This window comes from Salmo salar, chromosome 12 (assembly GCF_965601325.2).
Source record: "Salmo salar chromosome 12, fSalSal1, whole genome shotgun sequence".
In the NCBI taxonomy this organism is placed as follows: domain Eukaryota; kingdom Metazoa; phylum Chordata; class Actinopteri; order Salmoniformes; family Salmonidae; genus Salmo; species Salmo salar.
The window spans coordinates 12,623,628-12,642,287 of record NC_138302.1 but is presented as its reverse complement, the minus strand read 5'-3'; the positions used below and the strand labels follow the sequence as shown (position 1 = coordinate 12,642,287).

Below are 18,660 nucleotides of genomic sequence, written 5' to 3'. Positions count from 1 at the left end.
AAAAAACAAAAGTTTAAAAAGTGTTGATAGGAGACAGAATGCGGTCGGATCATCACATAATTGGCATAAATATTACTCTTACAGAATTTCCACGTAGGCGAGGATATAGGAAATGTAATCAAAGCCTACTGGATGATAACTTGTTTATAACTAAGACAGAAGAATTTATAACAGATTTTTTCCAACATAAGATAGGTACAGCAGATCCCATTATTGTATGGGACACTTAAATGTGCCTATAGAGGCCATGCAATTCACTACTCATCTATAAAACAAAAGCAATTTAGATCCAGAGTCCATATTAACAAAGGAAATTGAAGGACTAACAGTACAGTTAGATAGCAATAAAAACTGTACCACAGCAACCAGACAGTTGAACCACGTCATTTATCTGTAGGTACATATGGAACACAGACTCAGGAACCAGACAGTTGAACCACGTCATTTATCTGTAGGCACATATGGAACACAGACTCAGGAACCACAGTTGAACCACGTCATTTATATGTAGGTACATATGGAACACAGACTCAGGAACCAGACAGTTGAACCATGTCATTTGGATGTAGGTACATATGGAACACAGACTCAGGAACCAGAGTTGAACCACGTCATTTATATGTAGGTACATATGGAACAGACTCATGAACCAGACAGTTGAACCACGTAATTTATCTGTAGGTACATATGGAACACAGACTCAGGAACCAGACAGTTGAACCACGTCATTTATCTGTAGGCACATATGGAACACAGACTCAGGAACCAGACAGTTGAACCACGTAATTTATCTGTAGGTACATATGGAACACAGACTCAGGAACCAAGACAGTTGAACCACGTCATTTATATGTAGGCACATATGGAACACAGACTCAGGAACCAGACAGTTGAACCATGTCATTTATCTGTAGGTACATATGGAACACAGACTCAGGAACCAGACAGTTGAACCACGTCATTTATATGTAGGCACATATGGAACACAGACTCAGGAACCAGACAGTTGAACCATGTCATTTGGATGTGGTAGAAAGTGATTCAGTAGAATCAGAATCCAAATGTGATTCAACACCAGAGAGATCACGGTTGCAGGTGTTTACTACAAAGCAAGAGCAATGTGTTATCCAGCTAACTTGCCTAAATATTCTGAAATAACTTGTTTTATAGAAATATATAAAGTGCATGGCATAATAAAACAACCAAAAACACATATCTAAGTTTATCTTTCTTAATGAACCAGAAAATCAATAGTTATTTCTGGTTGCTTATCAAAGTTAGAGCGCTAACTCATTGATCCTGCTATGTAGTATACCCTTCTGGGCTGCATTCAGCAGGACACGTTGGATAACCTCAGATAGAAATGTGTTATGTAGAACAAACATGCCTCTCTGGCATGTATAACAGTAGTTCAGAGTGGTCTATAGTGGGTCAGTCGTGGTTCAGTGGTTTACAGTGGTCTGTAGTAGTTCAGAGTGGTCTATGGTAGTTCAGAATGGTCTATAGTGGGTCAGTTGTGGTTCAGTGGTTTACAGTGGTCTGTAGTAGTTCAGAGTGGTCTATAGCGGTCTATAGTGGTCTGTAGTAGTTCAGAGTGGTCTATAGTGGGTCAGTTGTGGTTCAGAGTGGTCTACAGTGGTCTGTAGTAGTTCAGTGGTCTATGGTAGTTCAGAATGGTCTATAGCGGTCTATAGTGGTCTGTAGTAGTTCAGAGTGGTCCATAGTGGTCTGTAGTTGTTCAGAGTGGTCTGTAGTAGATCAGAGTGGTCTATAGTAGATCAGAGTGGTCTATAGTAGATCAGAGTGGTCTGTAGTAGATCAGAGTGGTCTGTAGTAGATCAGAGTGGTCTATAGTAGATCAGAGTGGTCTATAGTAGATCAGAGTGGTCTATAGTAGATCAGAGTGGTCTGTAGCGGTGTAAGCAGACATCTCCATTGAGGTGTGCCGTCAGGACAGTTCCCTGCGCCCCCCAACGGGCGAGCTGACACCCAAGCTCTGGGAACCAGACCCCCTCCTGGGCCTGACGCCTCCCAAGCTGCCACACACACACTGAGCCGGACTGGAAAACCCCAACCACACTGGAGCCATGGACATCAACCTCCACCAGCCTAGGGAGAGAACACACACACACAGAATACACACACAACAACAAACGAGAGAGAGGTTAACACACAATTCCCTCTTCCTGCCAACTCTCCCCTTCCTCCTCCCCTTCTCACCTCCCGGTGCAGGCTTTGGGGAGGCCTAGTCTGGTTGCCAGGGCGACGGTGCCAGTCAGAGGGTTGGTGGCGACCAGCGAGAACAGAGCCCCTCCCTCTTCCTCCTCCACAGCACACAGGGACGGGTGTTGCAACAGGACAAACAGCACCCCCTGTAGGACGAATGGGGACATGACAAATCCAAATTCATTCAAAGTGTATTTCTCCAGGTCTCAACACACTTCAGGGAATAAATAAATCAAAAATAAAAACAAGAAACAACCAATAAATGAGGACAACATCATGACTATACATACCATCACTATATCTACAAAGGTACCGCCGCACATTGACTCGGTACCGGTTCCCCCTGTTTTTAGCCTCGTTATTGTTATGTAAATGTGCTCTTTTACTTTTTGATTGATTTTATCTTTTTTTTTTACTTTTTATTTAGTAAATATTTTATTAACAATTTCTTGAACAGCATTATTGGTTAAGGGCTGGTAAGTAAGCATTTCACGGTAAGGTCTACACAACTTGTGTTCGGCGTATGTCACAAATAAAATTTGAGTTACACATTGACTGTCTCAATTCTCTGTACTCTCACAATACACTTGTTCACTTCCCTTCATGTATTTAGAAGGAAAGTAGTGGACACTCCCTCTAACCCATGGATGGGTTATGGACAGTAATGATTTGAAATGTGTGTGGGAGAGAGTGCACATAGACAAAGGGCAGAGAATTGGGTGGTTTGGGACGCAGACACTGGGAGGTTTCGTAGGACGGAGTGGGACATGACAACATCACTATTCAGTCAAGGTGGGTGGAGGTTGTTGGTTAGACATGGGGAATAACATGGTGAGAATACACACACAACGATCAGAAATTCTCCCATGTCCTATAGGTTCTCTCACACATTATAGTAGGAACAAACACACTCTTTCTGGTACAGATACTACACACACACACACAAAATGCACACTCACGCAGAGGGAGTATCCTCGGAGGCAGGTCGTATCCGTGAAACCATCTCCCAGAGTGATGCGACGCAGCAGCTGCCCCGTCGTCACGTTCCTGACACACACACACACACACACACACGCAGTTAACGGAGAAGATTCTCATTCAACTGTAAACAGGTTTGAGAAGGCATTTAGCAGATGCTCTTATCCAGAGAGAGACTTACAGTCAGTGCATTCCACTAAGATAGGTGAGAAAAGCACATATTACAGTCATTGGAAGTAAAAGCGTTCTTCGATAAAGCAGCTGTCTACAAAACCAGTGCAAGTGTCTTTGAAAACCTTTCAATCAGAGCATCCTGGTCCCGGGGACCTAAAGGGGTGTTTTTTCCCTAGAACTACACCACTTATTAAAATAACCTCAAGGGTGCCCCCGTTTAGGTCCCCAGCACCAGTAAGCACTGAATTAGCTACGTTTTCTTGCTCACCACAGAACAACATGTCCGCCGTGGGTTGAGCCAATCAGAGCGTCAGTCTGTCCCTCCACCGCCGCCACGGTCCGCACGTGCTCAGTAGGACAGACCAAAGACAGGCAGCCCTGCAGCCTGAGAGAGGTCGGAGAGACAGAAACACAGACATAGAGTACACACACACAGCATTAACCATGCCAGACGAGAGAAGACCCTGGTCCCCCGTGGTTACCTGCCATCCTGTGTCAGTGTGTAGACCTGCAGCGGGGTTGTGGCTACAGAGTAGGAGGAGCTAACCAGCCTTCGGTTGGACATGCCCACCACCATCTGGACCTCCCCCTCACACAGCACTGCCTGGGACAGACTGGAGCAGCACAGTACCCTACACACACAGAGATACATGTGCACAGACAGACACACAAATATTAATAGAAACATTTACAGACGCATGAACACAGAGACAAGCAAAGAAGAGGGAGAGAGAGGAGAAGGAAGAACAGGGAAGAAAAAGAGGGATGGGGAGTGGTAGCAATGTGTGTGTGTGTGTGTGTGTGTGTGTGTGTGTGTGTGTGGGTGGGGGGGGGGTAGTACCTGACCTCTCTGATTTCCAGCTGGCCCAGAGTCACACACAGAAGTCCAGGAGCGTCCGGCACAGGAAACACTGACATCACTGACTTAAACACACACACAATGTACACAATGGAAAGTTTATTAGGTACACCCATTTAGTATCGGTTGGACCCCCCATTGCACCCAGAACAGTCTGAATTATTTGGGGTATTCTACAAGGTGTGGGAAACATTCCACAGGGATGTTGGTCCATGCTGACGTGATGTCATCACGCAGTTGCTGCTGATTGGACGGCGGTACATTCATGCCACCAACAGCCCGTTACATCTCATCCCACAGATGCTCTATAGGGTTGAGGTCTGGGGACTGACCAGGCCACTCAAGTAAACTGAACTCGCTGTCATGTTCCAGGCGATGTTTTTCCACTCCTCTTGACCAGTGTTGGTGACGGCGTGCCCACTGGAGCAGCTTATTCTTGTTTTTAGCTGATAGGAGTGGAACCCAGTGTGGTCGTCTGCTGCAATAGCCAATCAATGACAAGGATCCACGAGTTGTGTGTTCTGAGATGCCGTTCTGCGCTGTTATTTGTCTGTTTCTGGCCCGCCTGTTAGCTTGCACGATTCTTGTCACTCTCCTACTCATTCAAGGGTTTTTCTTTATTTGTACTATTTTCTACATTGTAGAATAATACTAAAGACATCAAAACTATGAAATAACACATGGAATCATGTAGTAAGCAAAAAATGGGTAAACAAATCAAAAGAGAGAATGCTAAGAGTGTGCAAAGCTGTCATCAAGGCAAAGGGTTGATACTTTGAAGAATCTCAAATATATTTGTTTTTATATTGATTTGTTTAACACTTTTTTGGTTACTAGATGATTCCATATGTGTTATGTTGTAGTTTTGATGTCTTCACTATTATTCTGCAATGTAGACAATAGTAAAAATAAAGAAAAACTCTTGAATGAGTAGGAGTCCAAACCTTTGACTGGTACACACACACACACACACACACAGTATTTAACACAGTTGTTACACACTCAAACACAGAAACACCCATAAACAATATAAAACTCACAGTTGCTGCACACACACATTAAGACACACAACACAAAGTTACTTCTATGAAGGTCCAGGTGTGCAGTCGTCTCCAGTGTGGGGGGTTGGTCTGACCCCAAACACACACCTCCCACTCTCCTGCCACCGCTACACATACACCTACTGACAGCCACGACACACAGCACACATCCACCAGGCTGCCTCCTGCAGGGGCCTACACACACACACACACACCAGATTATTATTACACACACAGACATTCTCTGAAGTGAGTTGTGACATGGATGTTGAAATACACAACAATGGCTTGACATTACAGTACTGACCTTCAGTGTGTGAGAGAGCATTAAGACACCCTCTGTCATCCCATCCCTCTTCTCTTCCTTCTTCCTCCACGCTCTCTCCTCCTCTCCTTCTCCTCTCTCCTCTGTGGCCTGTCTGGTTGAGTGGAGAGAGGGAGCTGGCTGGCGAAGAAGAAGCTGGGTAGGGGGCAATGGGGGGGGTGTATTTGGGTTTGGAGGGAGAGATTGAGGCAGTAGTAGAGGAGTGGGAGGGAGCAAAAGTTTGGTCAGGGAATCAACCATGCTGGGGTGGCAGGGAGCGAGGGAGGGAGGGGAGGAGGAGAGAGGGATGGCTGGAGAGGGGCAGGGAGAGAGGGAGGGAGGAGAGAGGGCTTGGGTGGAGGGACTAGAGGGGAAGGGGAGGGTCAGAGTGGGGGGGCAGGGAGAGCAGGAGAGGGGGAGGGTCAGAGAGGGTGGGCAGGGAGGGCAGGAGGGGATGTGAGTCACCGCCTCTAAAGAAGGTAATGGGGAGCTGTCAGGGAGGGAGAGGGGTATGTTGGGGTTAGGGGTCAAGGGGTTAGGGGTCATCCCTAAGGAAGGTAAGGGGGGACTGGAGGAGAGGGGAAGGGAGAGGGTGTGTCCGCGAGGGGTGTGGCTGGTTAGGGAGGGGCTAAGGAGGAGCAGGGAGGGGCTGGGGGGGACAGCACACTCTGCATCTGTCTCCGTCCGGAGGGAAGGGCACTCAGTAGTGCACATGGAAGGACATTTGGTAAGGCACTCGACAGAGAACTTCGTAGGACACGTAGAAAGGCACTTAGTCTTTGTGTGGAAGGATGGACACTCGGGAGGGCACTCTGTCTCTATTTCAGTTTGAAGGGAAGGGCACTCAGCAGTGAGTCGGCCTGTCTGCTGGTCTACTGAAGGAAAGTCTATAGACTGGCCAACTAAAACGGTAAGCTGATGGCCTATAAGCTGGTCTACAGGATGGTCTGTAGACTGATGGCCTATAGGCTGGTCTACAAGGTGGTCTGTAGACTGATGGCCAGTAGGCTGGTCTACAAGGTGGTCTGTAGACTGATGGCCTATAGGCTGGTCTACAAGGTGGTCTGTAGACTGATGGCCAGTAGGCTGGTCTACAAGGTGGTCTGTAGACTGATGGCCAGTAGGCTGGTCTACAAGGTGGTCTGTAGACTGATGGCCTATAGGCTGGTCTACAGGATGGTCTGTAGACTGATGGCCTATAGGCTGGTCTGTAGACTGATGGCCAGTAGGCTGGTCTACAAGGTGGTCTGTAGACTGATGGCCAGTAGGCTGGTCTACAAGGTGGTCTGTAGACTGATGGCCAGTAGGCTGGTCTACAAGGTGGTCTGTAGACTGATGGCCAGTAGGCTGGTCTACAAGGTGGTCTGTAGACTGATGGCCAGTAGGCTGGTCTACAAGGTGGTCTGTAGACTGATGGCCAGTAGGCTGGTCTACAAGGTGGTCTGTAGACTGATGGCCAGTAGGCTGGTCTACAAGGTGGTCTGTAGACTGATGGCCAGTAGGCTGGTCTACAAGGTGGTCTGTAGACTGATGGCCAGTAGGCTGGTCTACAAGGTGATCTGTAAACTGGCAAACTGAATGGTACTTTGAATGGAGGTCTGTAGAATGGTTTAGTGCGTCTATAGACTGCTGGCCTATAGTGTGGTCTATAAGATGCTGGCCTATAGATCTGTCTATAGACTGTTCTACCGGAGTGACACAGTCTGTGACAGGAGGGGTGAGGCTGAGAGGGAGGGGCTTAGGCGTAGGCGCTTTAGACATCAGACCGCCTGTGTCGCCGTGGAGACCGTGGACCGAGCCTCTGCTGCAGCGACGACGCATGTTGTAAGGTGAGAAGGGTTCCGGTTCTGGGACGGCAGACGAGGCGCGAAGCTTCTGGAGCTTTAGCTGTCCGAACTGGTCGTCGGGGAGATGGAAATCCTGGAGGTCAAAGGTTGAGATGAAGCGGCCCAGACTCCCAGGGTGCACTGCTGGTCCTCCAGGGGAGAGGGAGGAGGGCAGGAGGAGACACCACACACTCTCTACACACACACACACACACACACACACACAGAACACGAGTGAAAGGATGAAAATGTTAGTTAATAATTGAAGTCACAGTGAAACATATCAGCCTTCAGATACACCACACGGCTCAGTCCCACCTTTGCTCTGCTTTGGTGTGTGAATGAGGGGAGAGACACAGCTCCTTCTGAAGATGGGATAAAGCTGTTCCTCCACACCTCCAGAGAGAGGCCAGCGCTCTGGACATCCACCCCCAGGGAGAGGCTGTGAGGCTGGGCTAATAGCGGCCGGGGTCTGGGTGTTGTCTGGGCCTGGTGCTGGAGGATCCGAGTCCAAACTTAGAGAGCGGCCCAGTCTCGGCCTCCTTCCTCTCCTCCTCCGGCCTCTGATCGGCCGAACACTGCAGGCTCTGGAAGGTAAACGCTCACTCTGATTGGTCCCTGACTCAGAGGTAAGCATCTGATTGGCTGATGGCTCCTCGACCGGTGTGCGATTGGTCGGTGAGTTTGAGGTCAGTTGACTTGAGCACTGGCGGTGATTGGAGGGTTGTGCTAGTGAGTCGGAGTGTGAAGTTGAGAGTGAGTGTGTGTTAGACATCCGGCCCCTGCTCCTTCTGTGGCGCCCCCTGTTGAGTTGGTTCAGAATGACAGCCTGCAGGTCTCTGAAAGTAGCATTAACAAAACATGTTACATTAGATTTGTGAACCACAGACAAGAGGGAGTAGGCTCACATTCAAATTACTGATACGGCGTTCAGTTGGTGGTGGTGGAAACCGCTAAATTATGGAATTTCATGTGGACGAATGGTTATTAGTCTCTCCTTCCAGTTCTCTGCTGCCAATGACTGGAACGAACTACAAAAATCTCTGAAACTGGAAACACTTATCTCCCTCACTAGCTTTAAGCACCAGCTGTCAGAGCAGCTCACAGATCACTGCACCTGTACATAGCCCATCTATAATTTAGTCCAAACTACTACCTCTTCCCCTACTGTATTTATTTTATTTATTATTTTGCTCCTTTGCACCATATTATTTATATTTTAACTTTCTTCAAATTATAAATCTACTATTCCAGTGTTTTACTTGCTATACTTTATTTACTTTGCCACCATGGCCTTTTTTTTGCCTTTACCTCCCTTATCTCACATCATTTGCTCACATTGTATATAGTCTTATTTTTGTCTACTGTATCACTGATGGTATGTTGTTTTACTCCATGTGTAACTCTGTGTTTTTGTATGTTGTCGAACTGCTTTGCTTTATCTTGGCCAGGTCGCAATTGTAAATGAGAACTTGTTCTCAACTTGCCTACCTGGTTAAATAAAGGTGAAATAAAAATAAAATAGAGTTCCAGACACTTAAAGAATCTTTACCAAGGCACATTTGAAGCTGTTCTGGTGGCTCGTGGTGTCCACAAAGCTTTACGTTGGCGTTTCCTTTGTTTTACCTATAATACAGTGCATTCATCAAGTATTCAGACATCTTGACTTTTTCCACACTTTTTGTTACGTTACAGCTAGAGTTGAAACGGTATGAACATTTCATATCACGATTATAGTGACCAAAATGATCACGGTTATCAGTATTGTCAGTGTTATCTGTATTGTCAGTATTATCGCGGTTATCAGTATTGTCAGTGTTATCTGTATTGTCAGTATTATCGCGGTTATCAGTATTGTCAGCGTTATCTGTATTATTTGTATTGTCAGTATTATTGCGGTTATCAGTACTATCAGGGTATTGTTAAGATGTGCTGGAAATGTTCAAAAATTACTGATACACTGAAATCATTTCAAGGTTTATATTGAAAACCAACAAACAAACACAATTAGCAGCACTATGCACTTTTTAAAATAATATCATTAACATTAAAGATGGCGCCATGTACTAAGTTTCCTTAAGGTTATGTTCATTAAAACCTGCACTAAGTAAGCAAATCAAATGTCCATATAAAAGCAACACAAGTAAAGCAATGTGCATGTAAGAACAATACAAACATATGTAAACACATCCAATGTGCAGGTGGTAACATTAAAATAACACAATATGTAAACAAATCAAATGAACAGCACTGATTGTATGTCCGTTCTCTCCTTCATAAAGAAGCAAGGTGCTGCTGGCCTAACATCATGTATGTATGTATGTATGTATGTATGTATGTATGTATGTATGTATGTATGTATCTTTGTTCACTTGAAACTGAAATGTAAAATGTCAACATATTTGCCTTGTCCGGTTTAACCTGTTGGGGCTAGGGGGCAGTATTTGCACGGCCAGATAAAAAACGTACCCGATTTAAACTGGTTACTACTCTTGCCCAGAAACAAGAATATGCATATAATTAGTAGATTTGGATAGAAAACACTCTAAAAAGATTCTAAAACTGTTTGAATGGTGTCTGAGTATAACAGAACTCATATGGCAGGCCAAAACCTGAGAATATTCCATACAGGAAGTGCCCTGTCTGACAATTTGTTCTCCTTCTGTGGCATCTCTATCGAAAATACAGCATCTCTGCTGTAACGTGACATTTTCTAAGGCTTCCATAGGCTCTCAGAAGGCGGCAGAAAGTGTAAGGGGGTGTCTGCAGTCTCTGGGCGAAGTACAGCAGCTCTGTTTGTGAGTGGTCAGGCTGGGAACAGTGACACTGGAGATGCGCGTTCATGAGAATTCTCAATTTTTTTCTTTCAGCCTTTGAATGAATACAACGTCGCCCGGTTGGAACATTATCGCTATTTTACGAGAAAACTCGCATAAAAATTGATTTTAAACAGCGTTTGACATGCTTCGAAGTACAGTAATGGAATATTTGGAATTTTTTTGTCACAAAATGCGCTCGCGCGTCACCCTTCGGATACTGACCTGAACGCACAAACAAAACGGAGGTATTTGAATATAACTATGGATTATTTGGAACCAAAACAACATTTGTTGTTGAATGTTGAAGTACAAGTCCTGGGAGTGCATTCTGACAAAGAACAGCAAAGGTAATCCATTTTTTCTTATAGTAAATCTAAGTTTGGTGAGGGCCAAACTTGGTGGGTGTCAAATTAGCTAGCCGTGATGGCCGGGCTATGTACTCAGAATATTGCAAAATGTGCTTTCGCCGAAAAGCTATTTTAAAATCTGACACCGCGATTGCATAAAGGAGTTCTGTATCTAGTGAACGTTATTCATGAGTAATTTAGTAAATTCACCGGAAGTTTCGGTGGGTATGCTAGTTCTGAACATCACATGCTAATGTAAAAAGCTGTTTTTTGATATAAATATGAACTTGATTGAACAAAACATGCATGTATTGTATAACATAATGTCCTAGGAGTGTCATCTGATGAACATCATCAAAGGTTAGTGCTGCATTTAGCTATGGTTTTGGTGACATATATGCTTGCTTTGAAAATGGCTGTGTGATTATTTTTGGCAGTGTACTCTCCTGACATAATCTAATGTTTTGCTTTCTCTGTAAAAGCCTTTTTGAAAATCGGACAATGTGGTTAGATTAACGAGAGTCTTGTCTTTAAAATGGTGTAAAATAGTAATATGTTTGAGAAATTGAAGCTATAGCATTTGAGGTATTTGTATTTCGCGCCACGCGATTCCACTGGCTGTTGACTAGGTGGGACTCAAACGTCCCACCTTGCCCAGGGAGGTTAAATGGTGATCTGCGAGGGGAGACAATGTGCCCGCTGGCACTGAACACTCTCTCTGATGGCACGCTGGTTGCTGGGATGCACAAAAGCTTCTGCTGCCTTGAGGTAATCCTTCTCAGCAACCCAGCCAAGCCTTTCCCCTCCGATGCCGCTGTGGGGGTGTTGGAGGTGCTGCTGGTGCTTTGTGGTTCTTCCCTGACTTGTGCAGCTGCCAGCTTCAAGGCCTCCTGGACACAGCTGTCAGTGTCAACTTTTGCAGCCTCAGGCTCATCTATAAAGCTCCTTTTGAAGCAGGGGTCAATGAAACAAGTCATGTGCATGACTCTCTTTGCATCTGTTGTTAAGGTCTTCTCTCATTACTCTTTTCATCTCCTTAGTCAGGGATGGCTCCGTATCCGTTTCCACCAGAACATCACGGGTGATGTGGTCCAGGACATATTCTCAAAACTCTCTGATGTTGTGAGCCAAGTGATCTTCTGGGAAGAACTGTTTCCAGGCAGTTTGATTCCTGTAGCCAGTCTGGGGTGAGGTAATGGATAGTGAAGCTGATGTAGGGTTGTCCACCCCTGCTTTCACTGGTCCAGAGGTCAGTAGTTGCAGCAAACCATGTGCCTTGAGCCAAACTTTTTCACAACATCAGCTTTAACCTGGTTGTACAGGTTTGGGATGTCAGTCTTGGAAAATAATGTTGGTGATGGCATTTTGTAGTGAGGCACAGCAACCTTCATTAGCCTCAGAAATCCAGGCCTCTCAACAATATGAAATGGCATCATGTCCTTTGCAATGTAATATGAAAGGGCTGCAGTGAGGTCTTGAGCATGTTTTGACGTGGGTGCATAAGCAGCCTGCCTTTTAAATGCTTGCTGGAGTGTGTGTCACAACTGTAGATGAGGGACCAGTAGCATCACTGGGTTGCTACATTTTCACTGGGTTGATACATTTGCAAAGGGAATAGCAAATGTATTATTATTGGTGTTGTTAGACTGTGAGTTAATAATTATAATCTATCTTCTGTGTTGCATTTGAGTATATGCAATGACCCCATGCACAACTGACATAAATAGAAATTAGTCTTAAGAAGACAGTGATAGTAATTGCAATGAGTCCAACAACTGACATAAATACAGGAGTCTTGTATAGGAGTCTATAGTGTTTCTCCTGTTGCAACACTTTAACAACCAAGTCAACGACTGACGGATTTTAAATCAACAAAATATGTTGGTTGGGTAACTAAACTACATAACGTGTATTCATGTGCAATGGGTGAATAGAGTCTGCAGACACACGACCCATACAGCAGCAGAACAACGTGTAGTGTTTTTACAACAGTAGGTAACACTGAAAACTTCAGTTTACATTATTGACAAGCTATTAGGAAGTTAGACAGACAAACCATCACATTTCCCCCAATCCCAAAGTCCCCACATCACGCATTGAGCTAAAAGTTAACTTACCTTGCATTCGCTATAAAGTAGTGGGTGGTGGTCACGAAGATGACTCGAGAAATTTGAAGTGTTGCCCCCTTTCGCAGCAATTATTTTGTTGCATGTTCTGCAGAGAGGGTGACCATCTTCGATTAAGTTTCCCTCAGCACTCTTGTAAAACCCAAAATACAACCACAGTTCAGATTTGGTCCTCTTAGAAGGCTGAAAAATCTCCAGAGCGCCGTCACTGCCTTCCTCCATGTTTTCACACCAAACCAAACCCACGTTGCATGCTGCGCCTGCATCAGACTGTTGCCAACTTTGGTTGATGCTGGACGGTATTTACCACAAGTTTTGCAAACCGCGGTAATCAAACACGGTTTTAATGGTAATATAAATTTGAAACGATAATACTAACCGTCGAGAATTTTACCGTGGTTAATCGTGAAACCGGTAACCATTTCATCCATAGTTACAGCCTTACTCTAAAATTGATTCAATAATTTCCCCCCCACCCTCATCAATCTACTCACAATATCCAATAAAGACAAAGCAAAAACTGGTTTAGACATTTTTCTACATTTCTATAAAACATTTAAAAAACAAAATAATAATAATAATAATAATAATAATAATAATATCACATTTACATAAGTATCCTTTACTCAGTACTTTGTTGAAGCACCTGTGGCAGCGATTACAGCCTCACGTCTTCATGGCACATCTGTATTTGGGGAGTTTCTTCCATTCTTCTCTGCAGATCCTCTCAAGCTCTGTCAGGTTGGATGGGGACCATCGCTGCACAGCTATTTTCAGGTCTCTCCAGGGATGTTCGATCGGGTTCAAGTCCGGGCTCTGGCTGGGCCACTCAAGGACATTCAGAGACTTGTCCCGAAGCCACTCCTGTGTTGTCTTGGCTGTGTGGTTAGGGTCATTGTCCTGTTGGAAGGTGAAGCTTCAACCCAGGCTGAGGTCCTGAGCGCTCTGGAGCAGGTTTTCATCAAGGATCTCTGTATTTTGCACCGTTCATCTTTCCCTCCATCCTGACTAGTCTTCCAGTTCCTGCAGCTAAAAACCATCCCTTCAACATGATGCTGCCACCACCATGCTTCAGCATAGGGATGATGCCAGGTTTCCTCCAGACGTGATGCTTGGCATTCAGGCCAAATAGTTGAGACTTGGTTTCATAAGACCAGAAAATCTTGTTTCTCATGGTCAGAGTCCTTTAGGTGCCTTTTGGCAAACTCCTAGCAGGCTGTCGTGCCTTTTACTGAGAAGTGGCTTCCGTCTGCCACTCTACTATAAAGGCCTGATTGGTGGAGTGATGCAGAGATGGTTGTCCTTCTGGAAGGTTCTCCCATCTCCACAGAGGAACTCTGGAGTGTTGTCAAAGCTTGGTCACCACCCTGACCAAGGCCCTTCTCCCCCGATTGCTCAGTTTGGCCAGGCGGCCAGCTATAGAAAGAGTCTTGGTGGTTCCAAACTTTTTCCATTTAAGAATGATGGAGGACACTGTTCTTGGGGACCATCAATGCTGCAGAAATGTTTTGGTATCCTTCCCTGGATCTGTGCCTCAACACAATCCTGTCACAGAGCTGCATGGGCAATTACTTCGACCTCATGTCTTGGTTTTAGCACTTCTGGACCCCACAAGAATAGTTATTTATTTTAATCTTATATTATCTATCCTGATGCCTAGTCACTTTACCCTGCCTTCATGTACATACAGTATCTACCTCGTACCTCTGCACAGTGATCTGGTACTGGTACTCCCTGTATATAGCTGCACAGTGATCTGGTACTCCCTGTATATAGCTGCACAGTGATCTGGTACTCCCTGTATATAGCTGCACAGTGATCTGGTACTCCCTGTATATAGCTGCACAGTGATCTGGTACTGGTACTCCCTGTATATAGCTGCACAGTGATCTGGAGTACCACAGTGATCTGGTACTGGTAGTCCCTGTATATAGCTGCACAGTGATCTGGTACTGGTACTCCCTGTATATAGCTTAATTCTTCTGTATTTTATTCCTTGTGTTACTATTTGTATTTTTCTTATCTTATTATTTTTAACTGTGCATCATTGGGAAGGGCTTTCAAACTTGTATTTGATTATTGCTCTAAAAGGAGCTAAAACAGCCAATTTCATCATGAAATGGTTTGTGATACAAATGTAAAAAGCATATCAAACATCCTTCCTCCCAATTAAATGTATGTGTGAGAATCGCCAGAACAAGCAGAGATACCAAAAATATATTCGTCCCACCCTGGCGTGGAGTCACCCAAGCAACCTGTGGATCTTAGACAAAGGCATGTGTCGCCATCTTGTGGTTCTGAAGTAGTACTCCAAAATAGAATAGAGTACAATACAATCAAGTATAACAACAACAGATATTAAAGGTGACCACTAACCTGTGGCTCTGTGACGAGGCCATGCGTCTTGTGGTTCTGATGTAGTATTCTACAGGGAACGGCAGACCTTCCACCAGAGTGCACGAGTCCAGGACCCCCCCAGTGTTACACAACCCAACAGCCCCTAACACAGAGGCTCCCACAGCTCCTGAATCACCTCCCTCTTCTCTCTCACTCTCTCCATCTCTCCTCAGGTTCACCCCTTCCTTCTCTATCTCCTTCTGTCCATATGTCCTCTGTTCTTCTCTCTCCTCTCCATCTCTCTGTTTCATTGCCTCTTTATCTGGAGTTTCCCTCTCATTCTCCTCCCTCTCTAGCTCTTTCTTCTCACCCTCCTTCTCTTCCCCCATCTTTCTCTTCTCTCCGTCCTCTTCTTTCTCTGTCCGTGCGTCCAGTTCCAGCCCGTCCTCGCTGGTCTCCGTGTCGTACCTCCCCCCTGCCCCCTCGCCCCTCCCCTCCCAGCGCAGCCGGCTTCTCCGTGACCTCAGCCGGAGGGAGTGGCTTCGTCTGTGAGGGTTAAGGTCAGGTGTCTGAGGGCAAGAGTTATCGACGGGGAGGAGGAAGCGGATGGACGGACTCCTCTGCCTGGGGTTCTCCGATTCCACCGGACACGATGCCGCCACAGTCGAGTCTGCACACATACACTACAACGTCATTTCCAATTCACATTACAAACTGGATATAACCTGAACACACACACACTACGACATAATTGACAATACATATTACAACCTGAACACACACACACTACAACCGTAATAATATAATAGCGGTAATATGCTAACGTCACAAAACTTACAGCACTTAGTTTCTAATACAGGCAGACTGACCTCCAGCGGGGCCTAGTGGTAAGGCTGAACCTGGGGCTGTCCTAGCAGGGCTACCAAGGGAGAGGGGGGGTAGAGCTGGGTTGGGAAAGGTGTTGGCTGGGACTGGGTCTGTCTGGTCCTGGAGGTTCTGCTCAGAGATCCGGCTCCTCACATGCTTCCGCACGGCATCTGAACGCTCAGCTCGCTGTGTGTGTATAGGGGGGATAATGTGGTCAAACACGTGCAGTACCACACAACACTGATATCAGTCATGATTGTGGTGTTTACTACACAAACTACTAACCCACCAGTGCATACACCCCACACACACCTGCTACCGCCTTTACACACCATCTCTCTCACCTGTAATCTCTGAACTGTCCTGGAGTACTCCCTCTGTAGCAGGGCCAGTTTCCGCCTCAACTGGGGAGGGAGGGACACACACACACACACACACACACACACACTTATCATGCTACTTGAGAAGGAAGGTAGGCCTAGCTACATGACATTTTAATACCACTTACACAGGGCCCTACTATATGTAAACAATACACCTACCTCCTCCTTGTCATCGCAATGGAGCACGCTCTCCAAATTATCCTCCATTCTTGTCACGCGATCCTAATGGTCACCTTTGACAGTTAGCTAAAACACAAGAGGTTTTTTTAAAAAAAACTATAGATTTAGCAAGTGAACAAGAATCATAGCTAGCGTTAGCTGACAAACTAGCTAGTTAGCTAACTAGTGTTAGCTGACAAACTACTGTAACGTTAACTACCTCACATTTTCAGAATAGTAGCTAGTAGCTAACTATTTCATAAAACGTACCATTCAAAGCCTTTTGTTTCTTTATTTATCGGCGTCAATATGCTAGCTAGTCACGTTTTTTTGGGGGGGGGGACAGGAAAAATTCCAATCCAGTCGCTGTTTCTTCTGGTTCAATCAATGAACAAAGCAGACCAGACCCAGCTGCTATCGCATTGGTGTCTATGGGAGCGCCACCCTTTTAAGCAGACCGTAAATTGATACCTTTTTTTAAACGGTCTGAGTGAACTCCATTTATTTATCCACCATTTTTGTCCAAACTCTCCCGCGACTTCACCGTCCAGACAAGACCAATGGATAACCGAAAATGCAACAGCCGGTTGACTGACTGCTTCCAGAAGGGAGGGTGGAGTATATCTTCTTCTTTGGTATCATGGCGTTCACACATTTTGTTTGTGCATACCGCCACCTACTGTGCGATAGTGTGTGTTCAATCACGTTACATTTGTGATACAAACAGAGGGAGAAAAAAGTTGGCCACCAACCAACCAGACACCTGTATAGCACAGAGGAGGCTGGTGGGAGGAGCTATAGGAGGACGGGCTCATTGTAATGGCTGGAATGGAATAAATGGGACGTTATCAAACATATAGAAACCACAGCTTGTTTGAATACTACACAATGAGTACATACTATTAGTTAATTTTAGGATACTGTAAACGAACGATACTAGTACTTCGCCTGTCTACTGGAAGTTGATGCTGTTGCTATGCAACTTCTTGCTAGCATAACAAATAACTAGCTGACATTTTACGATTTTGGGTGTGTTTGTAAATTCAATCTGGAGTGCCAGAGTGCGCTCTGGGCCTTTTCGTAAATCAGGAGTACGGTGAGTTCTGACCTCACAATGGCAGTCAAGCACCCAAGCTAACTGGCTAGCTATTTCCAGACACAAATGAGAGAACACCTCACTCTGGCCATTTTACTCTCCCTAGCAGAGCTGGTTAGGCTGTTTTCATGTTATCCTGAGCGTTGGTGAATGTAACTGTGCTGCTGGCAACAATTTAATTACGCTTTTTTTTTGCCTACTTTTACTAACACCGGCCATATATTCAATTATTCAATATATTCAAGGTGTTGAGCGGCACACTCAAACGAGAGTGCTCTGAAATCGGAGTAGATAGCCAGAATTTTGTATTCGATGTATTAGTAGCCAACTAACTTTAGGGAACTAGCTAACATACCGGTACGTACTGATGTAATGCTATGCGGTTCGTAAGGATAGTGTAGCTAAGAAATTGTCAGCCAACATAACGTGTAACTTATTTGACAAGTCATTACTTTATTACATTCATCAACATTTTGCATTTACTTTTACGTCATTTAGCAGATGCTCTTATCCAGAGCGACTTACAAATTGGATTTTCTTAACATTTGTCATAATTGGTTAAAGCAATGAATTTGTATCCACTCTCATCGGACTTTGGCTGCATATTTAATTTAATTTTCTTAAAATCTGAAAACATTGAAGCCACGCCCATTTTCGGAAGAATTGCATTATGGGCCCTAAAAGCACGGAAATAGTGTCCACTGCTTGTATAGTTCGTATTTTGGCGAATTTAGTACGACATCTGGGAACTTTTAGCATACTAACTATATCCATACTATGACCAAAAAACATACTACATACTCAATTTACATCGCAAATAGTATGGTTAGTGCGGTTAGTATGAGTATTCAAACAAAGCTCACGTTTGACTCCGTTCCATTGATTCCAGTCCAGCCATTACAATGAGCCCGTCCTCCTATAGCTCCTCCCAGCAGCCTCCACTGGTATCCCACAATTTCATATATATAACTCTTCTTTAGTAAAATGTCATACACCCATGTAATTCCCTGCAGCTTCCACTTACACTCATTAAAAACCTACTAGCCCATTCAACTACTTTGACAATATCTGCTCCTGCACCATGCCAACGGCCTGGGAGGACGGGACACTACCTCTCAA

General features: G+C 45.0%; 1 protein-coding gene across 2 annotated transcripts; it reads right to left on the bottom strand.

Annotated features, from left to right (window-relative positions):
- Positions 1-373: 373 nt before the first annotated feature.
- Positions 374-17,068, bottom strand: LOC106564178 (uncharacterized). Of its 2 annotated transcripts, XM_045690692.2 has the most exons (14): positions 16,716-17,060; positions 16,446-16,532; positions 16,248-16,307; positions 15,906-16,089; positions 15,076-15,706; positions 7,726-8,246; positions 5,585-7,602; positions 5,320-5,472; positions 4,220-4,302; positions 3,861-4,010; positions 3,647-3,763; positions 3,186-3,273; positions 2,221-2,372; positions 374-2,109 (listed from the first exon to the last, which is right to left on the bottom strand). In XM_045690692.2, the coding sequence occupies exons 2-14, from the start codon at positions 16,491-16,493 to the stop codon at positions 1,899-1,901; spliced, it is 4,416 nt and encodes a 1,471-aa protein (XP_045546648.1). In that variant the 5' UTR covers positions 16,494-16,532; positions 16,716-17,060; the 3' UTR covers positions 374-1,898. The 2 variants fall into 2 exon arrangements, 1 of the variants encoding a protein (XP_045546648.1); XR_006757862.2 differs by lacking the exons at positions 374-2,109; positions 2,221-2,372 and having other exon boundaries at positions 3,203-3,273; positions 4,225-4,302; positions 16,716-17,068.
- Positions 17,069-18,660: the final 1,592 nt, after the last annotated feature.

Coding starts and splice junctions, on each gene's coding strand:
- LOC106564178 (XM_045690692.2), bottom strand. CDS start 16,493: ATGGAGGATAATTTGGAGAGCGTGCTCCATTGCGATGACAAGGAGGAG. Junction 16,090..16,247: donor GGACAGTTCAGAGATTACAG/GTGAGAGAGATG, acceptor ATACACACACAG/CGAGCTGAGCGTTCAGATGC. Junction 4,303..5,319: donor ACACCTGGACCTTCATAGAA/GTAACTTTGTGT, acceptor TGTGTGTTTAAG/TCAGTGATGTCAGTGTTTCC.